Source organism: Ceratotherium simum, chromosome 20 (assembly GCF_057802395.1).
Source record: "Ceratotherium simum simum isolate JZ-2026a chromosome 20, ASM5780239v1, whole genome shotgun sequence".
Lineage (NCBI taxonomy): Eukaryota > Metazoa > Chordata > Mammalia > Perissodactyla > Rhinocerotidae > Ceratotherium > Ceratotherium simum.
This window is the reverse complement of record NC_141919.1, coordinates 43166600-43180398: the sequence shown is the minus strand read 5'-3', so window position 1 is coordinate 43180398 and position 13799 is coordinate 43166600. Positions and strand designations below refer to the sequence as shown.

At 35.8% G+C, this 13799-nt stretch overlaps 1 protein-coding gene across 6 annotated transcripts in view; it reads right to left on the bottom strand.

The window, feature by feature from the left end:
• Positions 1 to 13799, bottom strand: part of LOC147914443 (uncharacterized) — a 300164-nt gene that overhangs the window by 252720 nt on the left and 33645 nt on the right. For 4 of the 6 annotated variants that reach the window (XR_015555466.1, XM_087444688.1, XM_087444689.1 and 1 more), the window contains one exon: positions 8193 to 13720. The exons of the other annotated variants lie outside the window; for them this stretch is intronic. Coding sequence is in view for 1 of the 4 variants with exons in the window: in XM_087444689.1 (XP_087300815.1) it covers positions 13682 to 13720 (39 nt within the window). In the remaining 3 variants the exon portion in view is untranslated. Of the gene's footprint in view, positions 1 to 8192; positions 13721 to 13799 lie in introns of those variants that run through there. 6 annotated transcript variants of the gene reach the window in all.

Below are 13799 nucleotides of genomic sequence, written 5' to 3'. Positions count from 1 at the left end.
TCAATGTACTTTTTTTCCTCCCGACACTGTAATAGGCAGTGAAATGGTGCAAAGGTAGACATCAAGAAGTAAAAAGGGAAGAGGTAATGGCCTGTATAACCTGAAAACTATAGAATCAGTTCTTGGGTAATTGAGTGTTGGTGGGACTTGGCAAAAAGAGAGCTACTGGCTATAATTCATTCAGACTCAAAAGAAACTCTCCTTTCAATATCAAAGCATAATGAAGAACTGAGTGCAAAATGCATTGCCAATTTATGATTATAGCATTCAATGATCCATCCAAGGACTAATGCTGTCCAATCATGATTTCGATAGAAGGGCATATAATGGGTACAAAGAACTGTTATAAAGGTAGGTCTACAGGAGACAAGCAATTACAACCCAATTTTATGGATTGGCACCAAAAACGCTTTGGCCTTTTTTTTTTTAATAATCACAAATCAGTCCAATAGAGTATCTCATATGAAGAAACCATTGTGCTTTGGGGTACAAAGATGTACTTCTGCCCTTGAGATTTTAAAATATACTGCGGGATATGACCATGCACTTAAATAACTTCTGCAAAGAGAACATTATCAAAGTTCAGAAAAGTGAGCAATTAATTCATAAAAAACCCTTATATACTTGCCAGGATTGCTTCAAGGTTCAAATAGCATAACATAGGTTAAGTCTTTGTATAAAGCAGGATAACACCATAAGGAGAAAAATTATCAATACATTCATTTTAAAACAATTTTAGTCAGGAACCGTCTATGTGCCATGCATTCTGCTAGATATGAGGATACAAAGGAACAAGATATTACTCCTGATATCAATGCAGTTATTGTGTAAAAGAATGAGACAGGTAGATATATACATCTGTGTACAAATAAAAAGATTATAAATCCTAAAGAAGGCCTCTTACAATGTTTGTTTTATTAATTGAATTTTCTATATAGATTGATAAAGATATAATTCTCTCTTCTATATATTGAAGGAGGCATAAACCTATAATAATTCATAAATTGCACAAGCTAAGTGACCTGTGCTGCAAATTCCCAGGAATTTCTCTGTTGGTGCTCAAAAACTTAGTCTGGAGTATGCAGGGAAAAGACTATTTGGTCAATGGTAGCCAAATGTGGCTGCAAATCAGAGCTGTTTGGAGAACTTAAAAAAATTACAGATACCTGACCCCTGCCATAGTCACCCTGTGCACCACATTGCAAACCACTGCCCTACCATGGGGAAAATCTAAATTTCAGCAAGAGCAAAGAGTCACTACTGAAAGAGGGATTGGTTTATGGGTTAGGGAGGGTCAGGAACCACAAGGAAAGAAAGGATATCATCGCACATCATCATCTAAATTCTCTCATTCGACTCTCTGTCTACTGCTTCTAGTCCATTTTCTGCATTTCTCATATTTGCCTTCTCTTCTGTGGGAAAGTTGAGAGCCAGACTTCATCTCTAATGAAAGGAATAAAATAGCAGTCCAGGTTAACATTTCTATACACTAAGAAATCTCCCTTGGGGAAAACACTGACTATAGAAATTCATTGGGGAAAAAATAGACATAAGAGATTATTCTACACCTTTTCATAACATCACTTGAAAAATAATGGAGTTAAGCATGACAAGAGAGATTGATTGATTGATTGATTAAGGGGGGAAAATCAGCAATGTGATCTATGAGTTCTAGATTTTAAAAATTTCAGTAATTCAACATTTTAGAGCATCTCTCTATGCTGAATTAAATATTATTGAGCATTACAAAAACAGGAAGAGAGAAACCTCAAAGCTAGCATGATTGTATTAATCACTCTATTTGATTTAACATTTAATTTTCAGTCTTTCATTAGACAACTAATGGATAAGTATTGATCATGTGCCATGTTTTGTGCAGGAAATAAAATATTGAGCAATGCAAGCCTAGTCTTGCACCCTTGGGTAATACTTTCCAGTAAGGGATAAAGACAAGTACGGAGGGGCCGGCTCCGTGGCTTGGCGGTTAAGTGTGCGCGCTCTGGTGCTGGCGGCCCGGGTTCGGATCCCGGGAGCGCCCCGAGGCGCCACTTCTCCGTCCAACGCGAGGCCGAGTCCCACATACAGCAACTAGAAGGATGTGAACCTATGACATACAACTATCTACTGGGGCTTTGGGGGGAAAAAAAAACTGAATAAATAAAATCTTAACAAAAAAAAAAAAAAAAAAAAGACAAGTACGGAAACCACAACATAGAGTGACAGAAGTAGAGAATGCTATGGAGATCACTGCAAGAACACATAAAGCCACCTTCAAGAGGATGGCAGGTCAGTGAAGAATTTCTGGAATTTTGACATCTAAATTGAGACTTGAAGTACATATAGGAGCTATCCAGTTGATAAATAAACAACAAATGCTCTAGGAAAAGTGCACACAAAGTTTAGGAGGCAAGGTAATAAGATAAATTCAGGCAACTGCCAAATAGTTCATAGCAAAGTACATTGTGGAAGGTGGAGAGAGATGCAAATTAGAAGGGCCAGATTTTAAGTTGCGAAATCATGTTAAGAAACTGGACTAAACCTTAATAAGGAGCACTAAAAAGGTTTTAACCATAAAGAGACTATATCAGGTTTGTCTTTCAATAAGTTCTCAGCCTTCCAGGTTGACAATAGGTTGGAGCGAATCAAGACTAGCACTATGGAATACAACCAGTTAGGAGGCTAATCCAGTAATCCAGGTGAATGACGATGGAAGGTGTGGCTTAGAGTAACGAATAGGAAGACGGAAAAAAGTGGTTTAAACTGAGCAATGTTAAAGAGATAGCACAGAAGGTACTCAGTGATATTTTGGACGTGAGTGTGGTGGTTTAGATAAAAGCATAAGAGGAGGAATAAGTTAGAGAAAATATTTTGGACATGTTGACTTTTCAGATATCAGACAGACATGCAAATCAGATATCAAATAAGCAATGGGATGTGTGGCTCCAGACTAAAGTTCAGGAGAGAGGACAAGCCACAACTATAGGTTTGGGAAACATTAATCCACAAACAGTCATTGAAGCCATGGGAATGAACAATATTGTCCAGTTTTAGTTTCTAAATGATGTAAGATAGAAACAAAGCCAACAAAGGAAGAGGATCCTCAAAAGTACCCAGGAGAAGTAGCCAGAGATAAGAGAAAATTCAAGAATGTGGTATAGGGGAAGCCAAGGAAAGTTTATCAAGAAGGATGGAGTGTTCAAGTGTGCCATATACTGCTGAAAGTTCACATGAAAAGACTGAGGAGTCTCCACTCGCTTAGCATAACACTCTCTCTTTTCTGATACCTTGGAATGCATACCTATGCCTCCTTTAATCAGAAAATTTTTATCGTTTATTTATTTATTTTTTTTTTTACTTCAAGTAGGTTTTTTGCATGCTTCCTCCTCCATAGTAGAGGCTTTACTTTCCACCAATTTGAAATTGGGTTTTTAGCAATGCCTATTCCATAACCAAATTAAAAGGAGTAATCATGGCCATAGGCACTAAGTAATTATTTCTCAAAAAAAAAATGTGCATTTGTTATCAGTTAGACATGCCAAATCATGCTGAAATCTTGATATGAATTTATAACACTAGATTATAGTCTCTATGAGGGCATAAAATGAATTTAGTTTCTCCACCATTGTATGTCTCAGTATTAAACATTATGATGGGCACAAAGTAGATGCTCAAAATACATTTTTGAATGAATGAATAAATAAATGAATGAATGAAGCACCAGAGGCAAGAGCTAGTATTATCTGATATTTCCATTATATAGTCTGCAAAATGGAGATGGATTCCGGAGAAAGAATCAATTGAAATGCAAAAATAAATATTAACTGATCTTCTGAGAAAAATTGAAAGTTTTACATTAATTAGCAAAAATAAAAATCCCCTGTTCAACCCTTAGATGCATTCATGCATATATTATCTAAAAGTACTTAGCTGACTAAACTCTATTAAGGATTACTAGAAAATACAAGAGAGCCAAAAATAACTGAACATGAGAGTAACGTGACAACAAACAAAATCAACACCGACAAGGGCAAAATAGTGCAATGTGGAAGCAACAATTTAAATGAATCACTCACGATAATATGTTGTGAATTAATGGTAGGTCCTCAGTAAATCATTTTTAGTCACTTTCTTTAAAACACTGGTGACTAACTACTACAGTGAATGTCATCTATTCACTCTCCTTTTCTCTGCTACAAAATATTAGAGATAATAACTCTATTGCTGTGATTGCAATCATTAAACTTCCTTAGTTTCTTATTTCTTTTATAGCATATTCAACTAAGTGTTTTGAGTATATGCATATTCTGAGTGAACAGAACTACTGCTCCAGGCTACAACAGGAAGTAAAACTTGAAACTAAAAGGCACTACCTACACCAACCACCCAGGTCCTCCGACCCAAAAGATCCTTACAGAAGCAATTGCAAGCATGTTAGTGGGGTCTCTAGGATAAAAATAAAATGATGTCAAAGGTGAGCTGGTAGCTAGAAATGGAAAAATTACACCCCTTTCTGCCACAAGCAGCAAAGTAGTTAACAGAATAGTTTAAATGATTAAGTAAAATTATTTTCCTCAAGGCAGGTCATTCCGGGACTGGTTCAGCGGCCTAGGCATCCAGGCTTTTTATTTTCCTGCTCTGCCATCCCACAGGATTATTGCCTTCATCCTTTGCCTCGGCTACCCATGTTGCAAGATGGTTACCACAATTTCAGAGATCTCATCTAGATAAAATACAGTTTAAAGGAATTTTCCATCTCTCTCTCTCTCCCCCCTTCTCTGGGAGATTTCCCAAAAGACTTTTCTTCAAGTTTCATTATCCAATGAACGTCACATATCCACGCCCTAGGTGCATTCTAAACTCAAGTTTTGCCAACAAGGACAGAGGGAGATGAGAAGTGGTGGCAAACAACAATGTCAGTCTCTTCTTTTAAATAGAATGCTCACAGCTAACACACTTGGCATTTTCTTTCCTCAATCTCATTTCTCCCACTCAACTTTTCTAAGCTGACTTCATTGCCTTTTATATAAACCTAAATAAATGTAGTGTTTTGTCTTATATTGAGTTTCTATGTGAATACTATTGCAATTTGCCTGCATGAAGTATTTTGCCCCTTAAATTTTAGGGTTTGTAATTGATTACATTTACAAATAACATATGAAAGTAAGATGGGTCAATTGTCCAAGCAAGAGAGTTGGAGAAAAGCCATTCTTGTATGTACAAACTGATTTCTTCTGTTGACTAAATGAACCATGAAAATATTCAGTGATTTTAATATTTTATTTAAAAAGTATTAATTTTTTGGTAACAAAGTAAAATCTCCATGTGTTTGGAGTGTAGAAAATGAAAAATCTTATCCAGAGTCTTGCTATTTTAAATTAATGATAACAAGAACTACTCTACATTTTTGGTACACTAGCATTGCTCTATCTACTAAAAACTGAGGACTCCCTCATGTCTATTCTTAAAAAGGATACAGTCTATAAAGCAGAGAGGTTTTGTAATGCAAGGAAGAACAGGATATTGAAAGTGCTCTAAAGTCAAGTAATTTTTAAATCTGGAAGTGACTACTAACGTAAACCCCTCATTTCAAAGATAAGAAAATGGAGACTCTGAGATATGAAGTGATTTGCCCAGGATCACTCAGTAACTAAGAAACAGAGCTGAGATTTTAAGAAGTTGTCTAACTGAAATTTCTACTTTTTTTCCTGCTTCAGAATTGCCCATTATACTAACATTTAGGTAAATTCTCAATTTCAGTCAAAAAACTAAAATGCTCATGGGCTAAGGCAATCTGGTTAACTGAAAGTTAAGCAGAATAACCTTTTTGTTTCAATTTTGACTACCAAATCTTTCTAAACTATGTTTCCTTCCTTGCCTTATTGAAAAGATTAGACTGAATATTACTTGATGAATTCTGGATTATTTCTGATCTGGAAGCATCTTGATATCTTAATAATAAGCACCATTTCCTTATGGTTCTGTGACCAGATTTTGAGTTTATAAAGTTAAGCTGAATTTTTTTACTGCTGGGCCTAGATCATTTCTTGGACAATGTTGATTTGATCAGTTTTATGTTCATGTAGTTGTTTTGTTTCTAAAACAAAAATATGAGCTCTTTTCTTTAGATGTCCATGTTTGTGTTAAATAAGATGTCACACACAGAAAAATTTCTGACTGAGATTTTTTATGTACTTTTATTTTGGTCATTCCATAGTTCTAGTATCAACCAGTTTTTTTATAGGAAATGGCATATCAATCATGAATGATTTGAGGATATGAAAGATTTAGTCACTGTTCTTCTAATTCTCTGATCTGCCGATCCAAAACCAGCATTAATAAGGGGCATCAGGAAGCCTTCCAATGGTTTGTTGAGGGGAGGAAGAGAGATTTTCTCTTCTTTTGCACAGGAGAGCTGAGCCCTTCTGCTCTCCTCCCTTAAAATTAAGCCAATTAGGTGAACCTTTAAGTATTCTTTTAGAAGTGAAACAATTACTCTTGCACACATATTCCATCGTGTTCTGTGATTCTTAGTGAACCAGTTGTGGAAATATCTAGGCTAGTAGCTTCAAGGGTTGCAGATTCAGAATTAACTTCTCTTCCTTGATTCAGTTCAGGGTTGGGTAGAGTCAGGTTGGGTGGGACAGGATAAGATGGGCAGGGCAGAGCAGGGCAGAATATGATAAGACTTTCCAAATTGGAAAGTATTCCAAACTATGTTCTCCATCAACTTGGAAAAGTATCTTCTCAAAATGTATAATTTAGTCAATAAATAGTATTTAAAATAAGCATGAATACCCTTATTTGAAAATATTGATTCCTTGTTAAAATTTTGCTATGGGACTTACCTATAGGTAAGATTGACTTAAAATGAGGTCGTCGTCTTATTTTGGTTACACAGCATAAATAAGGTATAATATGCATCTGTTTTAGACTAATTATAGCATAACAGGAATACTGTTTTAGTAACATTTATCATACCCCAACAAAGTGAAAATGAAAGGATGATGATATCATTATTTCCAAACTATAGTTAATATGACTAAACACTGTTGTGGCTGAATCATCATCACCAGCTTAGATGATTGAATACCTACTGAGCCCTGGATATTCTACAATGAGTTCTACAAACTATGACTTTCCCTCTAAGATACTGCCTCAAATGAACTCAATAGGATTCATTGATGTAGAACTTCCATTAGCTCTATTTTTGGAAGTTTGTTCTACTTCATGGAAGTTCTAATTTCCCATTTTCAAAAGCATGTGTTAACTCAGTATGTACAGTTTGCTCTGTACATATTGGTGCATTATGTATATTTTCTAGCTTTATGGCTATATCTTTATCTTTCTGTGTATATTTTTCTGTCCCATATTTGCTGGACATTTCTAAGACATCATTGATTATTAGATGTACATCAATAACAGCATGAATAAAATAAACAAACAAACACTACCTCCAATTTAAGATACCTTCCTTTTAACATTCTTTAAAACACATTTTTTTTAAAGTACATCTTAGAGAGAGGACATATTGTCTACCCACATTGTAAAATGGTTATGCTTTCCACTCCATCTCTACCCCTGGAACAAATTATTTCTGAAACAATGGTGGAAGAGACTAGTAATCTATAAATGAGTCTCATTTAAAGACTATAAGTAACAACTGGGTCTCTAAAGAGGAATGATTTCGTCTCTTATCACAGATATTGATAACTGCCAAACCCAGGATTGATAACAGGCTTTTATCAACAATTTGAGGAGTGACACCAGCAAGATGGTGGAATAAGAGATTCCAGCCCTCATCCCACACAGAAACACTGATTTTGGTAACCTCCTACAGACAAGAATACCTTCTTCAATAAATGGTGCTGGGAAAACTGGATTATCCACATGTAAAAGAATAAAATTGGACCCGTATCTTATACTATACACAAAATCAGCTCAAAGTCAACGCTTAAATGTAGACCTGAAACTGTCAAACTCCTAGAAGAAAAATAGGGAAAAAGCTCATTGACACTGGTCTTGGTAATGACTTTTTTTGGATATAAACCAAAAGCATAGGCAACAAAAGCAAAAACAAACAAGTGGGATTACATCAAATTAAAAATCTTCTGCGCAGCAAAGGAATCCATGAACAAAATGGAAAGATAACCTACACAATGGTAGAAAATATTTATATATTCATCAACATATTTATATGGCATACCATATATCTGATAAGGGGTTAATATCCAAAATGTATAAGAAGTCAAACAACTCAACAGCAAAAAAAAAAAAAATCCTGATTAAAATATGAGCAAAGGACTTGAATAGACATTTTTCCATAGATGACATACAAATGGCCGACAGGTACATGAAAAGGTGCTCAATATCTCTAATCAGCAGAGAAATGCAAATGAAAACCACAATGAGATATCCTCTCACTCACATTAGGATGTCTATTATGTAAAAAGGAAAAAAAATGATGATAAATCTTGGCAAGGAAGAGGAGAAAAGGAAATCTTGGTATACATTAGTGGGAATATAACTTGGTACAGCCATTACGGAAAACTGTATGGAAGTTCCTCAAAAAATTAAAAACAGAACTACCTATGATCCAGCAATCCCTCTTCTGGGGACTTATCCGAAGGAACTGAAATCAGTATCTCAAAAGATATCTGAACTCCCACGTTTACTGCAGCATTATTCACAGCAGCCAAGACATGGAAACAACCTAAATGTTCATTATAAGATGAATGGATAAAGAAAATGTAGTATCACCTACAATGGAATATTATTCAGCCTCTAAAAAGTAGAAAATCCTGACATTTGCAGCAACACAGATGGACCTGAAGGTCATTATGCTAAGTGAAATAAGCCAGACACAGAAAGATAAATACTGCATGATCTCACTTATATGCAGAATCTAAAATAGTCAAACTCAATGAAGCAAAAAGTAGAATGGTGGTTGCCAGGGACTGAAGGGAGGGAAAAATGGAGAGGTGATAGTTAAAGAGTACAGTTTCAGTTATGTAAGATAAAGAAGGTCTGGAGATCTACTATAAAGCATTGTGCCTATAGTTAACAATACTCTATTGTATATTTAAAATTCGCGAAGAGGGTAGATCCTATGTTAAGTGTTCTTACCACAAAAAAACGAATAGTAATAGTAATAAAGAAGGCAGGAGGAAACTTTGGGAGGTGACGGATATGTTTACAGCCTTGATGATGGTGATGGTTTCACGAGTTTATACTTATCCCCAAACTCAAGTTTATGCATTAAATATGTAGATCTTTTTATATGGTAATAATACCTCAGTAAAATGATTTAAAACAATAAAAATGAAACAAAATAGGTTAGCATAGTAAAAAAAAATACAAAAATAATTTGATGGAATTATAAGGTTTGGGAGCCAATATTATGGGCATCTTAGGGATGGTTTCTCATTTTTGCATTTGCTCTGAATTAACAACTAATGAATAGTTGTCCTCACTACTCTTTTACAGCTTAAGTTGGAGGCTAGAGAAAGAAAAAATCTCAGAAGCAGTGAAGTTTTATTTGCTATTGTCAATAATATTTCCTGATAGTTTTTTTCCCCTCAAGAGGGAAAAGTTATCCATCTGATGCAGCCGTGCTCTCCCTATGTCTCAAGCCATTTCCTCAAACATATTTCCTCTGTGCTGTCTTGATCTAACAAGATACCCCACAAGAGTATTTTAATCATTGATATGGACCTGGTAGGGTGCCTCCTATATATAAATACTTTTAGCTTGCTCAGAGGGCTTCCATCTTTAATATTCTATTTTATCCCAGAAACATTTTTGTGGTATTAGAACTAGAATGAAATTCCAAAACCAAGAAGCTCAAGCACTTCCATTTTCAGAAGACACTCAGCTATGACCAGGTCAGTGACTTTTACAAAGCTAAATTCAACAAATTCCTGGAACCACAGCTTTCTCATCAACTCACAGGCTATTCAGAGGGCCCAATATTACTAGGGATTTTAACTGCAAGCAGCAAAAACCAATTCTGGCTAACTTAAACACAAAACAACAAACAAAAGGGGTTTATCGGAAGAGTATGGCATAGCTGACAGAAACACAGAGCAAGCCAAAGAACTAGGTCAATAAAGGGAAGGAACAAAAGTGGTGCCAGCAACTGGGTAAGAGAAATTAATAACAGTATCTCTTAGATGCTTTCCTGGTGATGACAAAACCACTATCAGTTTTGGTCTTTGTGTCTCTGCTCAAGTATATAATTCCAGGGGTCCACTTCTTGAAATTTGCTAAAACAAAAAAAAAAATGGATAGGGCACATTTTTGACAACTGGTATCACAACTATATATCACAGTAAAGGTGTTAGGCCAAAGGAAAAAAGCATGTGCTGATACCAGAAGAGGAGGAATGTATGCTGGTTAAGTTAAAACAACATTTGCCCAAAACAAGCATAACAGTTGATCTTACATCATCCCCATAAACTATTCAAGGTAGTTATTATTACCCAAGTTAAGGGTAAGGACATGGAGGAAAGAGGAGTTAGGAAATTAGAAAAATAATCAGGAATAAAACAGAATTATGGCAATTTTCATTTTGATTTGCTTTCCAGCATACAATCAGTGTTTCAATATACGATAATAATACTTGGCACCAGTTGTGAGTGCAATTCAGATTCTTAGCACAAGAACTAGAACAATGGGGGGAAATTTCATTAATCCAGGAAAGTCTATGTTAGTGAAATGTCTATTTTAGAATTTTTATGGTACTGTTAAATGCATAAATTTGATCCAAATCATAGTATAGGTATAGACTAAATTTCTCCTCTGATGGTTAAACAAGGCCCAGAAATAATGTTTTATAATCTATCAAATAGTAATGAGCACACTGCAAACAGTAACTTTTCAAAAACAGCTAAAACATTGGAAGAATTATATATGCCAGGTAATGCTTAGGCACTTTACGTGTAGTAAGCCATTATCACAATTCCATGATGTGAACTCCGTGAGTACTACCATGTAATGGATGAAGGAGGTGAAACACCAACAAGTAGGTACTATTATTATCACTGTTTTACAGACAAGGAAATTAAGATCCCACCGCCAGTAATTGGAAAGGAACAGATAATGGTCTGATAATAATGATTTTCAGTCTAACAAATGTTTAAACTGCCTGTATAATACATTTTCTCTCTCAATAAAAATCACTCCAAAAATCTTATTAAGACTGTTATTTTGCTTAGCAATCTATTTCTTTGGGTGACAAGAATAAGAAAACATCGGCCAGTTCCCTTTGGAAACTATCCCAAATCGAGAATCAGCAAGGTCTAGGCTAATGAAGTATGACTGCATTTGCAACCACCACCTGACACACCCACAGCACCAGACCGATATAAGAACGGGTCACAGATAGCAATACTGTCAACTAATGTCATAAAACAGTTCAAAGAATGAATATTCTTGACAACCAAGTTTTTTTTCGTTAACATAACAGAATTTCTTTCAATACCACTGAGTCATCTCTTTAAAAGGGGGTTTCATCTGAGTCATCCTAGCTAAAAAATCACATCCTTAACAAAATTTAGAACCAAGTCTGAGGGCACTTGCGTGCCCTCTTGAAAATTTGGATGCAAGTAGGGCTAAGAAAGCAGCTATGACTGTCATTTAAGGGAGCTGTTAGTGTTTGAATTAGAAGAAAACGGTATTCTTTGGCAAAAGTTCAGGAAGTAAGTTGTCCAGAATGCCTTTGCGTAATATCTGATTTTGAAGTAACAGTGAAAGTTGTAGAACTTAATGACCCTCAAGCTATGCTTCTTAGATCCTACCCTCTTAGTAGGATCTTCATGGCCAATAGTTTCGGGCTTTAACCCATTAGCCAGTAAATAAAGTATTGAATACCAATTATTCACTTACCATGGTACTGCGGCTACTAGTAACGCAGAAGACATGATTGCTTTCCACAAATAGCTCATCTCACCAATCAAAAGTTTTCAAGTATAGGGCCGACACCGTGATGTAGAGGTTAAGTGCGCATGCGCTCCACTGCTGGCTGCCCGGGTTCGGATCCCAGGCGCGCACCAATGCACCACTTGTCAGGCCATGCTGTGGTAGCGTCCCATATAAAGTGGAGGAAGATGGGCATGGATGTTAGCCCAGGAACAGTCTTCCTCAGCAAAAAGAGGAGGATTGGCATGGATGTTAGCTCAGGGCTGATCGTCCTCACAAAAAAAAAAAAAAAAAATTTTCGTGTATAAAACTGGGTAGGCTGAATTTCATTTAGCATAACTAGTATAGAAAATGTCCAGCCTTTCCTTGAGAAGTACTCAGGCCACATCTCACACATACGCTCTCTGAATTCAACCCAATTTTCTTTTTGTATTTAAGACCACTAGCCAGTATTAAGAGACAGACGGAGGACATCACTAAAAAATACAGAATATATGTTTGTTTGGACAAGTTATTTTCTTACCCCCAACAATCAGTCCCCGAAAATTTCAAAGTAGAAACTATCACACATCATTAAAGCAATGAGGATCACTAATTCAATGAGATTGTAACACAACATTTTTTTCTGGTAATTCTAGCAAACTTGAAAATAAGGAATGACTTTCACTGCCAGAGGGTACTTTTCCTTTATAATTGTAAATATCTCTGTGTAAAATAAGTTGAATAAGTTGTGCAGTTTCTCTGAGTGTTAAAAGCCTAGACATTTTGTCTTTTTTGTTTTGCTTTGTTTTCAAGCTATCACAGTGGTCCTGGTGTATAGTAGGTTTTAAAAAGCATTTGTAGAACAAATGAATAAAGATACGTATGTGATACAACTAACCATGCATAGGTAAAATATTTCAACGTTGCAAAAGTGTATGTCTAGGCCAGCATGTAGTGCAGAGGCAGGATGGATGTTTCTTAACTCCCACCCACTCGATAAGAGATTGTTGAATGGTTAGGAAACTGCACGTGTTACTGGAATACTTTATTATAATGGCCAAATGTTCTTGTCTTTTTCTTCTACAAAATGAGTAATAGGAGACAGTGAGTTAATCTGGGCATGGTAACCCCATGTTATGGAGAAAGAGTCAGTGAAGACCTCATCCTTCTTTTCTTTTTTACCTGCAAATAAGAGTTGGAGAATTCAGATGTCTAAATTAGTGTTTTCCAAATAGTGTTCCATGGACCCCTGGGGGGCAGCCTCAGCAAATCAGGAGAAAACTGAGTAGATGGCATCTGGCTTTCTCACCATTACCATTCCCTCCACCAAATTTCAACAAGAAAAAAATCTGTTTTACACATAAAAAACATATTTTATACGCAATCTAAATAAAATTATCTTCATAACAAAAAAATGGGATACTAATAATTGGAGATCACTTATTTAAATGGGTTCTGTTTCCTTTAAAGTAGCAAAGTTGAACAATCATACATTTAATGCAGTGTTGCAGTCATTCAAAACATTGTGGACACTTGTCTGGAAAGTGTCTTTAGATAAGATGGTCCAAATCTTTTAGTTTCTTCTTTGATGCAAAATATTCAACTCTTAAAAGCTGACAGTCTTACAAGGCAGTCAATTTATTCAGACCAGTTCTGATGCTCAAGGTAGGAGATTAAGCTGGATAATTAATATCATGTTTGATCAAACGTGACTATAAAGCAATGAGATGTTCAATTCCCATGTGGATGAGGGCCAGGGAGGTGGCGGAAGATGGAAACGGTGTCATTCAGCATTGCTCATGTATTTATGCAGAAGAAAATCCTGAACAGGAGAGGAGAGTTTAGTTAGAATTTTTAGATAACCATATTATTCTAAATCTTCTGCTGGCTTAACATGTGTG